The sequence below is a fragment of the Oreochromis niloticus genome, linkage group LG12 (assembly GCF_001858045.2).
Source record: "Oreochromis niloticus isolate F11D_XX linkage group LG12, O_niloticus_UMD_NMBU, whole genome shotgun sequence".
Taxonomy (NCBI): domain Eukaryota; kingdom Metazoa; phylum Chordata; class Actinopteri; order Cichliformes; family Cichlidae; genus Oreochromis; species Oreochromis niloticus.
The window spans coordinates 12,678,940-12,698,128 of record NC_031977.2 but is presented as its reverse complement, the minus strand read 5'-3'; the positions used below and the strand labels follow the sequence as shown (position 1 = coordinate 12,698,128).

The following is a 19,189-nucleotide window of genomic DNA, read 5'->3' as shown; positions in this document are numbered from 1 at the left end:
ACAACATATAGCACAAATAAATATATACATAATAAATCTTTTAAGGTGTTTTAGCAAAAGATTGTGACTATTTAAAGCTTTGCAAATAAATGACAGCTCTCGCCTTTGCCCTGAGGACTGATCAAATCCCCCTCAGGCAAAACCTTTATTTTCTAGCAATCAGACAAAAACAGCACAAACTGAACTTCAGGAAACTTTGTCCCGAAAAAAAGAAAAAAAAAGAAAAGGAAATTTATTTATATTTAGATACAATATTCGATACAATATATAGACTTGGTAGCACAAAAAAGATGTGCAGAAAGAAAAAGGCACAATACATCATACATTCGTTACCACAACCCCTGATTTTTAAAAGCTGATCAGAACCTTTAAACACTTTTGTTAATATCATTGTTTTGAAGAACAGCAAACGGCTGATTTCAGATTTCTCCTTTCCTCCCCTTTCACTGGGTTCTTGGTTTTTGTTTTGTTTTTTTATTCAAACACACATGAGGAATCATTCAAATGAACTTTGAAACACTAATTACACTGTTTGCTCACAGACATATGCATTCATGACCGTAACAAAAACCCAAGTGGTTCTAACACATAAAGACGATAAAAGGGAACAGGCTACATTATCTTTGTCTTATTGTTAACCTGAGAAGATTCTGTTATTGAAAACCGCTGTTTCTGACAACAGTTTTCCAAATTTTCCTATATTAAATCGATATTTGCTGAACACAAACACCATTTATTCTCTTTGGAAAAGCCAATTACCATGGACATGGTCAGATTTGCCCTCATAGGACTGTCATTAACCAAACACACTAGAATACTTTCCTGAAATTATTTAATCATATAATCTGCCTTGGGAAATAACAGGAAACCGATTACTAAACACAAATCCCAAATTTATGTTGGGCAATTTAAAACAGTGACATGCAACCAAAACACACAAATATTCAAGAACATTACGAGGGAACAGATGAGCAAACCACACATACTGTATACATGTAACACAAGCCATAATTAATAGTCTAGGCTGATGTGACACAATTCTGAAGCCTGAAGAAAGAAAAAAAAAGAGAGAGAGAGCTGGATACAGAGCTGAAAAGCCAGAAGACATTAATATGGCAGCTCTTTCCAATGGCTGGTCTGAGGTAAAGATTTACATGACAAACGGTGCACGCTGGCTGTTATAGTAACAAAGTTCTGCTTGTGGGAATGGAAAGGAATTGCACTTCCACATACCAGGAAACAAAGGAATAACATACAAGTCTGCGCCCTGATAAAGCTCTTTTGTCAAGACTAGAATCAAGAATCCTAAGAAGTACCAGCTAACAGCTAATGCTAACCCTTACGAGGTGTGTGTCCACCAAAGCGTTTTTCCTGAGCACGAGTGTGTCGTGTATTTACGCTATGCAAAAAATAAAACGACAGCAGCTTGAAGCGGCACCGAGCTTCTTTTCTGTGCTCAACTTTATATAAGTTGTTGAGAGCTGTAAGAGCATGTCTGCAGATGACAACCAGACAGTATTGATATAAAAACAGTGCTTGAAGGAACATTTTATTTGTAAACCGGCTACCAGGCACAGTCGTGTATTTGAACCGCTTTGACAAAAATATTGTGTGGCATACTAATAGATCCTCTCACATGGGAAAAACAGAACAAAACAAAAAAGAACCCAAACCTATGTGCGTCTTAAGGGTTCAACTGGGTGCCTGACATTTTCCAAAACATTTGGTGGACACACTTTAGGGCATCAGGAAAAATGGCCAGTCAGAAATGAGAGAGGTAGCTAAAACAATGGCTGGCAGCAGAGGTTCATTAAGTGTAGTAGCTCTGATAGGTGTAAAGGCCTGGACACATAAGCAACTCTACATGGTACTGGTATCCACTAGGCACTGATAAGGCAATTACAAATCTGTAAACACAGCTAGAATGATGCAGAGGAGGAGGAGGCCTTCTGGAAACTGTCTACCTCAGAGAGCCGGAGGAGCGAGAAAGGCCTCTGGTGGTGGGCTGGGTGAGTGCAGCACAGTTTGGCTTGTGACAGAGGCTGGAGGGGTGTAGCACCATCTGTGGCTGTTTTTCAGTGCATTTTTTTTTTTTTTACTTTTTATTTTTTCCTCTAGGGACATCTGTTAGAGAGGTGAATGCTGCAATGTATGTTATGTGCGACTGTTTTCAGAATAGCAAGTACGGGGTGGGGGTGAGAGCTGTAAACATATCCAAAGCAACATCCTTTAGCTGAACGAGCTCGCAAGGATCTGCCCCTGCTTGAGTTTCTCCAAGATCAGTCAGCACAAAGGTATCCACACCTGCGAGAGTGTGTGTGTGTGTGTGTGTGTGTGTGTGTGTGTGTGTGTAAGGATGAATTCGTATGTTTATCCTCATCTGCGCACTGTATGTGTCATATGAATGTGTGTGTGTGTGTGTGGGCTTCCTGTTACCTCTGCATGTGGGAGTGAGAGTGAATACCTGTACAGACATGATTGTCAGTGTTAATAAGATGCAGTGCTTCGATAAGGTGAGGGGGGTGATGGAAGAAGGATTACAATGGGCCAAGACGCCAAGGCTGTTAGTAATCACTTAATGGAGGTTATGGCAGGAAGGAACAAGAGCATGACAAACAGTCTCCTGCCAGGGAATGCAAACCACACACTGAGCCACAGTGTGTACAGTTAAGACTGAGGAAGAGACAAAGAGAGGTCACAGAGGGCATCATTCTGTGAGGAATGGGGGTTTTTTGGGTAGGGAAAAAAAGGAGGTTGGGGGAGCTGGATATATTTGGTCCAACACCTGCCACTGTGGAATCAAGGTGATGAATTAGCTTTTGTTTTGTTTTTTTCTTAAAAAAAGCAAATAGCTTTTCTTTGCATCTCTGCAGAAGACTAGGTCTCAATATCCTGATGGCCATAGCCGGCCTTTCTCTGTCCAAGATCAAAATTAACCAGAGTCTCATCAGCTAGCATCGTATCGGTGGCTATAAATCAATTCCTCACTGGATAGAATGACTATGATTGGGTTAAAGCCGGGGATCTGCTCTACTGATTGCAGGTAGCAGCGCTCCCTCCTCCACAGCGTGATTCAGTTAGGGTAAAAAAGTGGCACCAAAGGAGCCCGCTTAGCAGTCCTCACAACTGCTGTCATTGTGGGTGTGGTGTTTAAAATCCTTTTCATTCATCTGCAGCACTGGTTCCTCGCACATCACCCTTTTTGCGAAGCTGTGGGGAAAGGGAGAGAAATAACACGCGTTAGATTTATGCAAGCTAAACACGTAAGGGGGAGTTCAGATGATGGCTTCAGGAGTTGCTGGTTACTGGGAGGGGTCGGACTTCTTTCTATTCATTAAATCTTACTTTTGGCTCTGCAAACCAGTAAAAATACATTAAATTTCTTTTTGTAAACTGGAAAAAAAAAGGGCAGCTCCAAAAGTCCTTATCAAGCCTCCTGTTTGTCTTCTAGGTAGATAAAAGCATCACTTTCAAATTCTCCCACCCTGAGGCTGATGGCTTTGGAAAGTCAATTAGTGTTAGAATCTGATAGCCGAACACCTTAATGGAACAGTTCAAACCAACACTGGCTCTAAACAGAGGAATAGACAGATCTGATGAAATGGCACGAGGATTCACCCTCCCACTTCTCCATCCTCCCCCCCCCCCCCCCCCCCTCCCCCAATCCTCCCTCCCTTTCTCCTCAATCACAGCACAGACTCCTTCTCAACTGCAGAATTCCATTTGTATGTTAATGAGGAAAAAGGAGCCATCTTGAAACCCCCTCGTACACACCCCGTCCTCTCATACCTCCTCCTTCCACACCATCAGCACCCAACCACTATACTTAGAGAGTTCAGATATGACTATTAGTATATAGTTTCCTTAATGCTGGGTTTTTCCATTCACCCAGTGCTGTGTTTGTCTAGAATGTGAAAGCCAGTGACTTGTGTGTATGCTGTTCTCACCACCACCCAAATGTGACCCTGCTAACCCTTGAGCTTTGAGATTCAGGCTTGTTGCCCTGCTTGCCACAGCCGTCTTTGATTGTACCAACCTGTTTACTTACTCCAAGGGAAAACTGGAAACACATGCTCAGCTGGGCGAGATGTGAGAAGGCAAAGCGCAAAAATTCTGCATGCTGGTAGCGAGCCAGGAATGTTTGAGACTGGCCCACTTTGGCCGGTCCAGCCCAGATTCCTCCCTTGTTCTCCTTGTACGGCCAAAAGCTCCCAGACTGATATTTGGAGAAGTTTCAAGAGCAAGGCAGTGGAGAGGTTTAGAGTGAATGCAAGACGCAGAAACTGAAGCCTGTGATTTAGAAGTAGACTATTTTACTTTACTTTTTTTTTTTACCCCACATCTTTTTTCTATGGGGATTAACTGGACTGCAGGCCCTTCTGTGTACATATATAACTACTTACCACCTTGTGTTAAACTAGCCTTTCATAGGAGTTCTCAATGTGCAATAAAAGTAGGTTTTATTGCACGTGAGCTATCTAATCGAACATTATAGATCCTTCTTAAAATTAACAAAAGCAGTGGGCAGCTCAGTAACCCTAAACAGCCTGGAACACCACAGAAGACAACTAAAATGGAGGAATTTTTAAAGAAAAAGCCTTTTCACAACTTCTAGCTACCTGAGGAGCACTCTTGAGGAGGTAGGGACACCACTGTCAAAGCCTATAATCAAAAAATGCCTTTACTAATGTGAATATAGACAGTATGTAGTACGAAGAAGGAATAGAAGGGCTAATAAGACCTTGTCAGACACGGTGGAGGCAATGTTATGGCATGGGCTTGTGTGGTTGCCAGCAGAACTGGGTCACTGGGTATTTACTGATGATTTGACTACTGACAGAAGTAGCAGGATGAACACTTAAAAAAACACATATGTACTGTTGAGATTCTGCCAAACACTGTTATCCTGTGTTCAAATTGCACAAAGAAAAACATGACAAAAATGCAAACAAAGAAGTTTTTATGGTAAAGAAATGCATGCTTTTCACCAGTGTTTCCCCTAAGATGACTGCTTTTGGACCTCTAATATTAAATGGTGTGTGCACACACAAGCACAAGCACAGTGGAGTAAAGCCCTTTCTCAACACCGAAGAGTGCAGAGTGAAGTCCCACCATGCCATGAACAGCTGCAATCAGCCAAGCCGTGCTGGCTCCCTACGAGTGTTTTTCCACTGCACCGCACAGAAAAACTAAAGTCGTCTAAAGTGAGCATCTAACGAAGCTCTGTCAACTTTGTGATAAAACATTAGACAATATATTAGGACTTTTCACACATGAAAGCTTCCTGCAAGCAGACACTGTTTACTGTGAAGGTCAACCCTGAACTGGATGAGCCATTAAAATGGACGGATGGATGGAATAATAATATGAATGGTTAGGTTACATATAAACTACTCTAACTTAGTGATTGGTTGATAGAAAAATAAAAAATGATACTAAAGTGTGATACAGAGTTACAGGCTAACATATAAATATGTTATATATATATATAATATATAAATACCCTGCACTTGGCAGACGTTGTTACACATTACAAGCTGAGGGGAGACCATCATCCACTAGCCATGGGATACACTGCAATAGAGGCGGCCTACAGATGACAGTGGAAATGTATCGGATCATAATTTGCTATATGGCATGATGCAGCACACCCTTGCCAGGCTAACAGAAACCCCATTAAGATACTGCCCTACCAGTAACAACAGACAGCAGTACAAAGACCTACACTTGGCCTTGCTACTCCTCTGTAGCCTTTGTACCTCGTACAGAGCCATTCTTACGCCTCTGGATAAAAATACAATAAAGGCAATCATAGAAATGGGATTAGGAAGAAGAACAAAGACTGTTCTCACAGTCATCTGTTTGTGCCGATTACCAAACAGTTTAAGGATGTTTAGTAAGAAACAAAACAATACATACATGAAAAGGAAAGAAATTATGATTTATCTTAAATGCAATATTATTGATATTGAAAAGATTGATTTAAAAAAAAAAACAAAAAAAAAAAACATTAAAACCTATGAGGTTTTGAATTCACATATGGTAATAAAAGGCCTTTTACTTGTGCACTCAGTAAATAACACCAGGATCCACTCAAAGAAAGTCAGCTAGATCGCACCACTAGGGGTCAAAGACTCCAGAGGGAGCCCTTAAGCCACTACATTTACTCCAGCAGTCCTCCGGCTTTATCACATTAGCACACTCTATTTCTAGTGAATGGAAGACAACAGCTGGATAACTAAAATGGTGTTACATGGGTTTTGCACAGCAAATAAGAGAAATTTAACCAAAGAAAGTGTTTAGGGTTGGTTTTATTTTCTCTTGCACCAAATCCATCACTTACCAAACTTATGGTTTCATTTTTAATTGCGATTTTCTACTTATACGCTCACCTCATCCAGTTCTCTCTGCGTTTCCGCCTCCATACGCCGTATATCATCCATATTTAGCTCCACCCACTTATCAATCCAACAGAAGAGTTGGCGATGGAAGTTTGTGAAGATCCTCTTCTCTTGCTGTGGTAGACAGCAGCAGTCTTGGTTAGGACTGTGTGATGTTTAGCATCAGTCGTGTGTTTATAAGTACATTTGAAACTTGAGAAACTGTAAATACAAATTACTCTACAGTATCCTACATTTGACTATAGACCCCCCAAACATTACCTCATCATGTTTGCAGTAACAGCTTGCTTATAATAATTAAGCACTAATTAGGCACAGCCCACCCAGACAGAAGAGCCATAGTATTGCATGTGCAAACTTGCAATACTCTCAGTCTAAATATAACTCATGAGCCAACTGTGTAAACGAGTTTTTCCTTCTTCTACTGTATTTCGTTATCCTGTATTTATACATGTGTAATGACAATAAAGTTGAATCCTAATCCCAAATATGTCACTAACCTCGTGGATGAAGTTCTCCACTTTGGTCTGCAGGCCCCACCACTTGAACTTGACTGTGACTAATTTGTAGGCACACATCCTTGGGCATTCAGGATTACTATTCAGCTCTTTCTGTTGAGAGGAACAGGGGAAAGAATCTGACTTACAACCCGTCACTATATCAGAATAATGCGCTGCAAAAACTTGACAGAAACTTTCCAATGAGAGAACAATTGTAAAAGCAGCAGAAGGCATTATTTTTGACAACTCTAACATTCATTCATTAATACATAATGCTTTGGGCATGAAGGTTGCTGAAATAATTATCAACATGAAGATGTGCTGTGCACAGATAAAAGTGCCCTAATCTACAACACACTTTCTAAATCCATCCGCTGCTTGCACTCTGCCACGCGCTCTGAAGAAGAGAAGAAAAAGAGACTGGGTGTTGGGAGGGGGGACCACAGCAAAGTGGATAAACTCCAGATGAAGGGACCATTTCTCTGCCTCCACCCTGACAGCGACACCGTTCCCGACAGGCATGTCTTTGTGGCCACAGAAGGCAGATAAAACGGTGCTCACGAAGCGATAAGGGCGCCGCAGTGCAAAGCCGGTTACATTATTAACACCTAGGACCTGCTCGCCCCCAGAACACACACACTCTCCCTCTGAGAACACCTGTTTAATTAATCACTTCATTCTGGCTCGGCATTCCAAAAAGAAAATGCCACAGACCCGCCTCAATCGCCCTCATCCCACTGCCGTTTGATGCTACGATCATGGAGAAGCGTGAGAGAAGGGAAATGAGAAACATTTCTAAATTTGCAGTGGGTTTAGAAAAGTTGTCATCGCTAAAGGAGAACTTCACATGAAACGGATTCTACATCAAAACACTTACGGTGACATTTCTTCTCTCCCTCTCTGTGCCCCACTCAAAGGAGCAGAAGTTTTCAGAAATACAAAGGGTACCGATATGCAAGCATGTGTGCATGCAGAGATAGACAAGAGTTTTATTGCTCTGAGAAGCTGGCAGAAATTGTGCCTCTGTTGTCACATAACTACTTTCTCCCCCCACCTTTTCAAAAACAGTCTTTTTCCATGTCCACAGCGGACGGGAAAGTGATCTAATTAAAAACACAAAATAAAAGTTGTGCTTCTTTATTCATACTTTTTAAAGCTGTTTGGCTGCCTTTGTTCTGCAAAAATTCTTGAAGCAGAGGAAAGTTTCCCATGGCGAACTTTGAGGGCTCCACTGCAGAATAGAAATCCTCTGTGCTCCAACAGCGAACAGGACCCGGTCGTGTGCCTCCGGGGTACAGCGGGGTTTAGAGGCAAAAGCAACAAAACTACTGACAAAGTTCCTCTGTGGATGAGCTACTTATTGACTTTTTACCCCTTATCAAAATATGTCCCTCTTTATACAGAACTGCTGTTTGCCGATTTAGACTCTGAGTCCACAAACGGACACTTTACTTCCAGCTGTGGACAAAGCCCGGGTGTTCTTGCAGCTCTGTAAGTTACCTGTAAAAGACTTTTAATGCCTAGATCTCATCACATAAACCTGCTATATAAACCTGCTGCAGGAGCATCCGCACAAAACACAATCTTTGGACTCTGCTGACCCAGTAAGTCCAAGCTGCACTTAGACTTTGGAGATCAAAACATTGCAGCAATTATATACAATGCACATGACTGTACAAAGTCATGAAATATATAAGAAGCAAAATCCATGAAAGCAAGACTACACATCCAGGTCTTGATGACCAGATATATACCCGGTTTCCTATAACTTGGTAAATGGGTCAAATGTTTGCCTCCTCCTCTCTTCTTTTTTTTAAAAGCACCCTGTGGCATGAATATGTGCGTAAGTGAAATGCATCTAAGGTCATGTTCATAACTCTTAGATGCATAACATTTCATTAAAAAAATAAATAAATAAATACAAATCCACTTCTGCTGTATTTACATCCAGCATCCACACTAATTTGCCTTTTTAGGGCTCCCAGAGAGGAAACCTTTGTCAAAACTGCCAACCCCAAGAGGGCTGAAACAGTTGACACAGATATAGACATTCATTGCCTAATTGAGTTTGATCGGTAACTGCACGCTACCTTGGATTTATATCACCCAAACATGTGATCCTTTGTCAGGAGGAAAGTAAAAGAAATCAGCCTCAACCAGCAATAGTTCATTCACGCACTGAAGCCTTTATTTTCTATGTAAGCAGCCACTGTGCAGTTGAAGTCTGTATTTTATCAAATGACTATTTCTGAACTGGTGCTGAAACAGTCACATGGATGTAGCCCATATTCAGTTTAAAATGTATGTAGTTTACAACAGCATTACCTTCCAGTTGGGACCAAGAGGTCCTCTCCCAGTCTTGACAGACTTGAAAATGGCAGGATCCTCATCTTCCTTGTAGTCCTACAATGAAACCTTCAGTTACTTTCATTAGTAGAATATATAGCACAGAATATTTAACAAAGCTGAGGCAGGTTTATTTATGAATACTGGTATTTGTTTCATCTTGCAACAAAAGCCAAGAAATCTGCAGGATTTTACCCCAATTTAAAAAACATCAACACAATTTTTAAATGAAAAGATGGAAATGTGGGACAACTATTCAATGACTAGAGTAAGGGAAGTCAGAAGAGAGCTTCTTCCTTTTCATCCTTCCATCTCTGCAGATAATGTCACAAAGCAGGACTAGAACACAGCTGTGCTCACAAGTGGCTTGAAGATAAGACTGATCTGTGTATGGGGGCTCTGACGCCACCAGAAACGTTTGTTTAATTAGGGTGATGATGCCAGTTAAAGTAAGTGAATGTACTAGCATCTACCTGTTGTGTGCTGATGAGGATTTGTGCTGCTTATATAAGTTTGTGTGTCTGCAGCTCCAACTGCAAGAGAACCTTTTACCCCATATACAGCATCCAATTCAAAAGGTCATGTCCTGCCAACATATTGTGGTCAACTAAGCACTTTTGACCTATAATACAAAGAGACCTTGGTGCCTTGGGGGGGAAAAATTAAAGCGTATAGTAAAATGTAGAGGGATACTGAGCACACGTGACGAGCACGAAAAACTTAACAAACCTGACTTTCTTATTAAAAAAAAAAAAAAGAGACAAGAGAAATAATAATACAAATAAATGAAATGGCTTTAAAATTATCAACAGCTCAAGGGCCCAGCAATTTTAAATAAATCATGATGCGCCTGAAGCTAAAGGCTACTTTTTCAGGGCTACTATCCAACAGGAGGGTGCCAAACGTGTGGAAAGAAATAAAAACGCACCACTAAAAAACACACTCGCACACACACACACACACACACAAGCCCACACTTTCTCTCTAATTTGGGTGTTTTAATGCTGAGAGCTCCATCACTATAACAATACACTGTGCTGCACTAATGAGGTCTGTGAATCGATGTGCCGTGGTACGCGAAAAGAAGCCATTTCTAAGAGTGTGTATTAGACTCCAAGTGTGTTTACGTCGAGTGTGTGTTTGTCTAGTTCCGGCACACGCAGCACTGTGAACCTTAATTACACTAACAAACTCATCTGTGCTGGCGGTACGCCCCAGAGCCTGCAGTCATGCCCGAGGCTGAGGGCTGATAGGGCCCTCAGACACAACACACTCCTCCAGCAAGGCAAACACGTCCGCCTCGTTAACTACCCACCGCAAACAAACATGTACACACACAGAAACTAGGGCTTCTCGGCCAAATAGCCACATGTATGCTTGCACGCATACCGGCAGTCACATTGAAATGAGGCAATGTGATGTCAAACAAGAGCAATAACGTGCAACATCTTCAAATATGATTTCAGAGATTCCAAGCAGAGTATTCAAATCTTTAATTTATCCTCAACTGGTATGTGTACGTTTTTAAATACAAAGACCTCTCCAATCAGCTGGCTGTATTGGGACACACTCTTGAAATCAACTATTTTTAAATGCACTGTGTTATTTCAGCACAGCAAACACATTTTCAAACGGGGCAAAGAAACAGACCACAAAAAAGCAAAACAAAACTAAGAAGTAACATAGCCCAATAAAGCAGAACAGTCAGCCATGTACAAGACAGCCCAGAGAGCAATTAATGTTCTGTGTCTTTATAAAGAAAATACAAAGAGAGACTGGGGAAAAACTCACAGACAAACCAAAACAAAATAAAAAATACCGAGGAGATGGGCTGGACCTGATGCCAACTTCAGTAAAATATTTATAAAATGGGTCAGGATTGACTAAAGGTTTATGAAGATTGCCAAAGATTCTCTTCACTTGAAATGCTCTACTTATCGTCGATGCCACGAGCACAAGCAGCTTTTTCAGCTCCATGAATGAATAATCATACCTGAAAAATCAAGTATGTTGCTGTGAGAACAAAATACACAACTGTTTTGAAGCTCATGTCAGCCTGTAAATAAAATCCAAATGTTGAGTTAAGTACTGAAAATGTGCTCCAGTCTCTCTCGTGCTTTTTAACGTGGTGCCTGGCCGACATATGACTTGGTGAATTAAAAATCTGATATATCTGCTAATATTTTTTTCCTCACAGACACACAAAACATCAACATACACATTAAGTAAAGTGACTCTAAACTAGTCAAAGGTCTAAATGTGAGAATGTCTGTGGCTCTGTGTTAGCACCATGGCCCTGAAAGTGTATAAGCAATTTTAGGAGGGAAGAAGAAGGAAGGAAAAAAAAAAAAAAGGATGGATAAGCACTGTTTGTGAACCTGGAAAACTAAAAAAAAAATATATAGACACGATATCCTTATTTGGATTATCTAAAACTAAGGATATTATATGACTACTTTCCTAATGAGGCTTTGATAGATGCGTTTATTGTGATTCTGGATGGCTACAAGACTAAGTCAAGTACTTTCAACAAGTTTTGTTTTTACTGTAAAAGCTGTAATGATTTTCCCAAACCTGACATATGTCTGCCATACAATAATAATTAAAAAAATCCTAAAACTAACAGTGAAATTAATATCACTGGAGCTTAGATACACACAGCTCTGCTTGTGTTAAAGCCTTGATCACACCTTGTGAGTCCACTAGGGTCCACTCAGATCCTAGTGATCGGTTGTTTATCAGACAGAGCACAGTGTCTGCATATCTGCCAGTTTTTCCTGTCCGCTCTGGATTTACACTACAATGCACCAAGTACAAGTGCACCCCAGGTGGCGGACTTCAAAGAATGACTACTTGGCTGTCAGGACTTCAGCTGTCTGTGTCCGTAGCTGAGAATAATCAATGCTTAAGAGCAAGACAAAGTTGAGCAGAGAAACCACATGCTGTGACAACGTGTGATTTATATGGATGGCGTGATTTCTGACCAAACCAAGAGCAAATCTTTAATACATAAGCTAAACCGATTTAGCCCAGAGACTGTTCCCTGAAACTCCACAGATGAAACGACCATGTGTCAGTTAACGCGTCTGTATTGTTTTCATGAATTAAACTCTGACTCTAACATTTTGAGAGTGCTATATAGGCAAGAGAAAGGATCGCACAAACAACGTTTATTCTGGTTGTTAAATTGGACTGCAGTAATATCGCACCAGAGAAACATGCAGTGGGTCATAAGTCACACAGACTGCTAAGTAGTAACAAAATGCTCTTTCAGCTACTTTCAGATATGTCTGTAATTCAATAAATTGGTTAGATGAGAATAGAAAGAAAGTGCTGTTTCATTTCATCAGTGTTATTCATTTACATCCCTATTACATAGGAAAGGCTAGATGTCTTTTTTTCTCTCCCTGGAAAACGCATATATATTCAAATTAAAACATAAACAGAGCCATAAAACACCTGCTTATGAAACATTCACATGACAAAGAAGAACTGTAATAATCAAAGTTGTCCACATGAAGGCGCCATGCTGTGTATGAAGCTACTTACAGCATGGGCCACTTGACTTCTGTCTGCAATGTCAATGGGCACCACCGTTACATTCTTCCACGTGGGACTGTCAAGTTTGTGCACCTGAACAAATACAAAAACATATGTTAGAAAATAAAACTCATGATTTATATTAGACATCTGTTTGCTTTGACGTCCTCACATTTTCTTGCATTCCAAGGTCCGGTTTGTGCCATGTCTCAATTTTAATGAAGAAATTATCTTTCATATATTCATTCTGGATTAAAGAGAAAGAAGAAACATAATGAAGAAAAAAATTATGTAATTATTTTTTAATTAACTTCAATCTTAGCTAATAAAACCCATTTAGGGTTACATACCGTCACAACTGTTCCAGGTCAGGCATGAAGGAAAAAAAAGGGGGGGGAAAGAAAGACAAGACATGAACTCAATTTAGAAGTGAGAAGAAGAGTTTCAATGCAAACCTAAACTAAGTGGTGCTGGGAAGGGGACTCACTGGTTCTGCAGTAGGGGTAGGCATTCCAAGCCTTTTCATGGAAAACCAGGGCACCTTCAGGAGCTAGGAGTCTGACAAATCCTGGGACTTTACTGTAGGGTATGGTGGAGGGTAGGAGGTACAGGTAAACGGTAAAAGAAAGGAAGGAGGAAGACTTATCACTTATTTTTTCTACAGCAAAGGTTGTACACAATAAGCAAATGCACTGAAAATGCTTCACAGATAAGACAACACTGCCACTGCCTGGTAGCACTGCACTATTACACCATAAGAAAGAATCAATGAAGCCAACAGTGGAGTTCTAAAAAACAAGAAATAAAAAGGGAAAGCACATACCTCTTTAGGTGGTAAATTTTGTGTGTGTACTGTCCTTTTTCTCCATCTTTTTCATATGGCTCATTCTTGAGTACCTCAATGCCCTCACCACCACCCGTCTCATTTTTACTCGCTTCAGCCACAGAAAACAGCTGCCCCACTTGATACTGCAGGACAAACATCAAAACATAAGAACATGATGATAGACAGTAGATTTAAAGTACTTTTTACTGTTACATACATCTAAACCACGAACCACAATTCTTTTTCTTCCTAACATTTTGAATGTTTCCATCTAATGAAATGATATAGGCTTATTGTGAACACAGCAGCGCTTTTTAACCAAACAGTAATCCATGTACATAGTCCTGAGAGCTCAAGGACAAAACAGGAAATCTAAAAGTGTCAGAAAAGTAAATCAAATATTTTAGATGAATGAATTTTTTTTCATTCATTCATTTCTCTCCATCTGTCCCATAAAGTGAAATTGTAGGAACAGAACTCAACACATGGCCTGTTTTGTAAAACTGAGCAAAAAAAAATCAACCATAAAAATCTTAAGCTCTATTATTGTCCTGCTGCCACTCTAATGTAGGTTAGATTTCTATAACGCGCAGAGAAAACTTGCTGAAGAGCTAAATGTTTAAGCCAGCTTTTTCAGTTCTGCTGCCGTGTTCCCCAATTTCACCATCTTAAAGCTAAATTAACTTACGCGCCGTCTTATGATGTTTGAACATCAAACAGCAGAAGAAGAGAATGACTAATAATTAGCTACCATAACTCTTACTAACATTTCTTCCACAAAGACAAGAATTACTTTTCAAATGTTTTGAATTTGGATATGCAGCACTAATTGCCAAGAGATTGTATCCCAGCAGCTGGGTGAAAGTCTGGGATTTATTACAGAAATGTCTCTAAACACAGAACAATTGCTGGCTCAAACAAACAACATCTGCAAATTAAGCATTTTCTTGGTTTTAGCAGCCAGCAGCCAAAACAACAGAAATGATACAACACTGCCATGTCTTTATTCTCAGTGAGTGGAAAAGAATTGTTTTAAACAAAAGGCACATGTCAGAGACTTGCAACATTTCCTTTTAACCACGCCACAGTGACACATTAAAGCCCAAAAAAGGAACTGAGGGTTGACTCAGTTTACACAGTCAGACTAACTGAGGATGGACTTTTTTCAAGCATCAATATAGGCTCGTTTACCACCACACAAACAGTACGGGCACTATAGAAAAGGAACTACATGTATGTAAGTATGAAAAAGTGCATTTCATATCCTTTAACATCATTATGACTTTTTTCTTATTTAGTTATCATTAATTTATTGTAATTTTTGTATGGCTGTTATTGTCATTATTTTGTTATTATCGATATGATTATGTGTCAACGGCATCAACAGAGAAAATATAAGCGGACTTGACAAAAAGTTAATAATTTACAACACCTTAATAGCATAACAAGCAGGAGTAAAACCACTTACTCACCTCTTCGACACTACAGGGTAAAACCACACGGCTGCAAGAGAGAAACATATGATGAGTAACTTTCACAAAGCACATTTCTCATATCCACTGTTTCATATTAGACAATTTCATTAGATAAACTATCATTTCACATCAATCTAAAGCAGCGACCCATATATGAGAAGGAGTATTCTTCTAGACGTATGCTGACATTTGTATTTTTAAGAGTGAGTTATACCACATATTAATAGGACAAAAAAAGAAAACACTGCAGATGCATGTGGCATAAATAATACAATAATAATTCATCCTAAAACAATAAAACTGACTCTGGAGCCTGAAATGTCTCTACATCTTGGCAGTAAAGTCTGTAAATAATCTCAATAACAAAGGCTATACAATCAGTTCAGTCTCTAAATATTATTCATTACCACGCCAAATCAGCATGCATGTTTACTCACAAGACTGCTTACTCATGCCTTATATTATTTTCTGTATTCACAATGAATGCAACATGACAACTGCCTGTCAGGTCACACAGTATGCAGAAGAGTGCAGAAGAAGCAATGAGAACATAACTACAGGAACTCCGGATTACAAAACCAGAAGAACCACGATGACACACACAGACCTGCTCACTGCCAGGAACAGGAAGACACTCAAAGTTACTCTTCCTGAGGGAAAAAGACTTCTAGTACCACCCAGAGTGACATACTGCTGACATCAGCAAGATGAGAGGAACCTATTCCTAGACCTGGCTGGAAAAGTTAGAGCTGAGTTAAGACAAAACTTTATGGGACTACAGAAAGTTTATTTTGTTTACTTTAAAAGAAGTGAGTTAGGTGGGGTCAAAAATACAGTGAGCTTAGCCAAAGCAGTTTAATTAAGAAGACAAAACATATCTGAATCTATTATCCAAGATTTCTAAACATTAAAGACCATCCCTGGTCAGTGCACCGTATGATGATGGTGCAACTTTTTCCTTCATGCCCAGAAATAGACGCATTACAGGCTGTGAGTAAAACGTTTCCCATCACCAAACCACAGAGTGCAAAACAAAATGTTAGGGGGAGAAAATTCTCCAAGTACATATCTAAAGCACAGCTGAAAACAAATGAAAACACATACTACAACTTCTTTTATTTGGGGGGGGGGCTTTTCTCCTTTTCTATCAATTAACTTTTAATGAGTGAAGGCAAGATGATAAGTGTCAACAAACCATAACAATGGGAACTGACCAATGTTTTGTCAAACAAGGCTAAACTGAATGTCATCCACCATCAGATGTTTTGTTTCAATGCAGCTCTGACAGCTTAAAACTAGGACTTGTAATTAGTGACGTTTACTTTTGAAGCAAACAAAATGTGCAGGCAACATCAGAAGATGTCAGATTTATCAAACCATGTGAGCCTGAGTACAGTGAGCGATTGTGGGGTGTTAGGGATGCGGGAACTATAGGCAAATAAGTGGCCACATGCAATAGTGCAGCTAGTGCCAGTTCAGAATTCCAGTGCTTCTTTTTGCTTACCACACAGGGACTTTGATGGAATTAGTGCGCCACAGTGCTAAGGTGCATGCTGGCAGCAATACTGTGTTATATTTAAGGAATAAGACAATATTGTAACAAGGTTATTACATAACTCAAATCTACGTCAATCCTTATTTTCAGAATTCCCGTGCGATGCAACACATGACTCATTCACATCCTCCATCTACCCATTTATAGTCACTTTCTGTATCTTTAAAAAGGTTTAAGTGTTCAGTCATCCTGCCTTGAATCCCAGTCATTTAGTAAGAGTAAGAAGCCTGCTTACATATTCAGCCCGTGTCAGAAGACGTCAGACTTACTGCTGTAGTTCGACACTCGCCAAAGGATAGCGGTTTTAAAAATGGAAACTGAAATCTTTTATGCAATTTCAAAACCCAAAAGGCTAAGGCTAACAGCTGCTAGCTTCGTCTTTAATACATGCAAAATGATTGAGGCTTGAAACAGACACAAGTGAACAAACTACCAATTCGCTAAGTAATCAAAATGTGTTATCCTGGGGTGATTAGCTGGCGCCGACAGTTTCTATGTCAATACTGCAAAGACAGCGAGAACTTACAGCTTCCAGTTGACTTCCCCTCAGGTTAGGTAGTTAGCTAAATTAGCGTTAGCAACTCGGGTGCCAATTCGAGGCTTTGAAAAAGAAAATGTCTCCGCTTTAAAACCACATAACAAAAACCGCAGATTGAAGCGTTTAGAAGCCATCAGCTTGGCGATAACATATGAGAAACTACAGGAAACCAGCAGCTGTCAGAGAATGATAATCTGCTGTCAAAGCCGGTAGGCCAGAGACGCTCTTGGCCAATCCCATCCTCCCCTCGTGTGCCTGACGCTGACCCCGAGACATGATGAAAAGTTTGCATCAGCGCACAGGGACTGAAAAAAACTGCCGTGAGTGCACGGATCTATACTAACCTATAGAGTGTTTTCAGAAATAATAAGAAAAGTACAGTTTAAACAGAAACCCCGCACTTACTACTCCTTGATGAGAACCATCTTAACTTCTTCCTCTCGGTAGTGCCCAGCTACCTCTAACTGACGTCATGGGCTACTAAGTTAGGCGGCAGGTCCCTCCTTCTGCAGCGGTGATTTGCGGAATGACGGAGAGGTGGGCCTAACGATTAGCATCATCCAATGAAATCTCTCTTTGGTGACTTTAAACCCACCCACTGTATTTGAGGATGGATTATTTAGAATCCGTTATTCCACATTTGATCACGTAAAAATACTAAAGATATAAAATATTAATAATTTAAAAAAGTTGAGCATGCTGTTCCATTAATCTATAAATCTGTAAATAATTATTACTCCATATTTAATTAAAGACGGTACAAAGACACAAATACTGAAACCGAAATGTAATTTTCTTTTGTTGTTTTAAATAAAAGGAAATTCATGTTTTTTACATTTTTGAACATGGTATGGGAGATTTCAGCTGCTCAACAGTTCAGTGTCTCCTTTGTCATCTTTTTTTCATTAATAGGCCAAATGTTTTCAGCGGGGCCCATGACTGGCTCAGTTTGCTGATGCTCTGCTGCTCTAATGCACAAATAATGTTGCTTGCCAGCAGTTTACTGAAATAAGCAAGGTATTCCCTGAAAAAGATGACTGGATAGCTTATGTTATCCCAAAACCTATATATACTGTGTAGGATTAGGTGTGCAAGTTACCCATGTCTTGTGCATCAGTCCATACATATTTTTCCATATTTGTTGCACCTAAATGTTTCAGGTCATTAAACAAATTGTAATGTTTAACAGAGAAGTAAATATAAAATGTAGTATTTAAATGATAATCTCATTTAGAAGCTACTATACCTACCAGGCCCTGTCAATAATCAGACCTGGGTGTGACTAGTTTAACTGGACTCAGCTTTCCAAAAACATAAACACAAACCAAAAAAAAACCCCCATAGAAGTTTGACAAACATACAAAAAGAAACCCCCATAGAAGGCAAAAAGTGTTAGGGCACTGTCTGTGACCCAGTGTTTGCTAGTTCTGGACATTATGCTATTTGTTTTTGAATATTCATTGCCATTCTTGCGGTTCATGGTTATTCTTAAATCATGTTTTAAGTTTGTTTCTGTTGGCCTTCAGTTCTTAGCAATCTTAGTTCTCCCTCAGTGTCTAATCTTCTTCTGTGTTTAGTCAGTCTTTGTCGCTGTGTTTACTCGTGTCTCCCCAGTCACTGTGTCAAGCTTGCGTCTGTTGTTTCTGTCCTATTTTGATAGTCTCTTGTCCTGTATCCATTGTGTTCACTTTGTTCAGTCTGATTTGTTCCTCCTGTGTTGTCCAGCTGCCTCTACTTCCCTGATCATCCTTTTGTGTATTTATTGTGCGAGTTTCCTTTTGTCCCTCGTCATATCGTCTGTTCATCTAAGTTCATGTTTCTGATCTCGGTTTCCATGTTTCAGGTTTTCACATTCCAGGTATCTAGTGTTTAGTATATACTTTCCCCCAGTTTAGCATTGTTAGTGTAACCTTAGTCCCCATCCATCTTTTTTTTTGTAGTTTTGGCTGTACGAAAAAATAAACTGTTTGCTTTTCGTTAAGTCCAGCCCCGTCTCCTTAGTCTGCAT

The 19,189-nt window shown here is 39.9% G+C and overlaps 1 protein-coding gene across 4 annotated transcripts; it reads right to left on the bottom strand.

The window, feature by feature from the left end:
• Positions 1–99: 99 nt before the first annotated feature.
• LOC100708348 (phosphatidylinositol transfer protein beta isoform) lies at positions 100–17,690 on the bottom strand. Of its 4 annotated transcripts, none has more exons than XR_003213230.1 (13): positions 17,587–17,690; positions 15,086–15,116; positions 13,611–13,756; positions 13,275–13,366; positions 13,138–13,145; positions 12,960–13,034; positions 12,797–12,880; positions 9,227–9,304; positions 6,902–7,012; positions 6,393–6,515; positions 5,726–5,784; positions 4,037–4,290; positions 100–3,210 (listed from the first exon to the last, which is right to left on the bottom strand). XR_003213230.1 is itself a non-coding variant. In XM_005473179.4 (12 exons), the coding sequence occupies exons 1-11, from the start codon at positions 17,604–17,606 to the stop codon at positions 5,737–5,739; spliced, it is 816 nt and encodes a 271-aa protein (XP_005473236.1). In that variant the 5' UTR covers positions 17,607–17,690; the 3' UTR covers positions 100–3,210; positions 5,726–5,736. The 4 variants fall into 4 exon arrangements, 2 of the variants coding, with proteins under 2 accessions (XP_005473236.1, XP_003445718.1); XR_001224432.3 differs by having other exon boundaries at positions 4,037–4,216; XM_005473179.4 differs by lacking the exon at positions 4,037–4,290.
• Between the last annotated feature and the right edge of the window lie 1,499 nt (positions 17,691–19,189).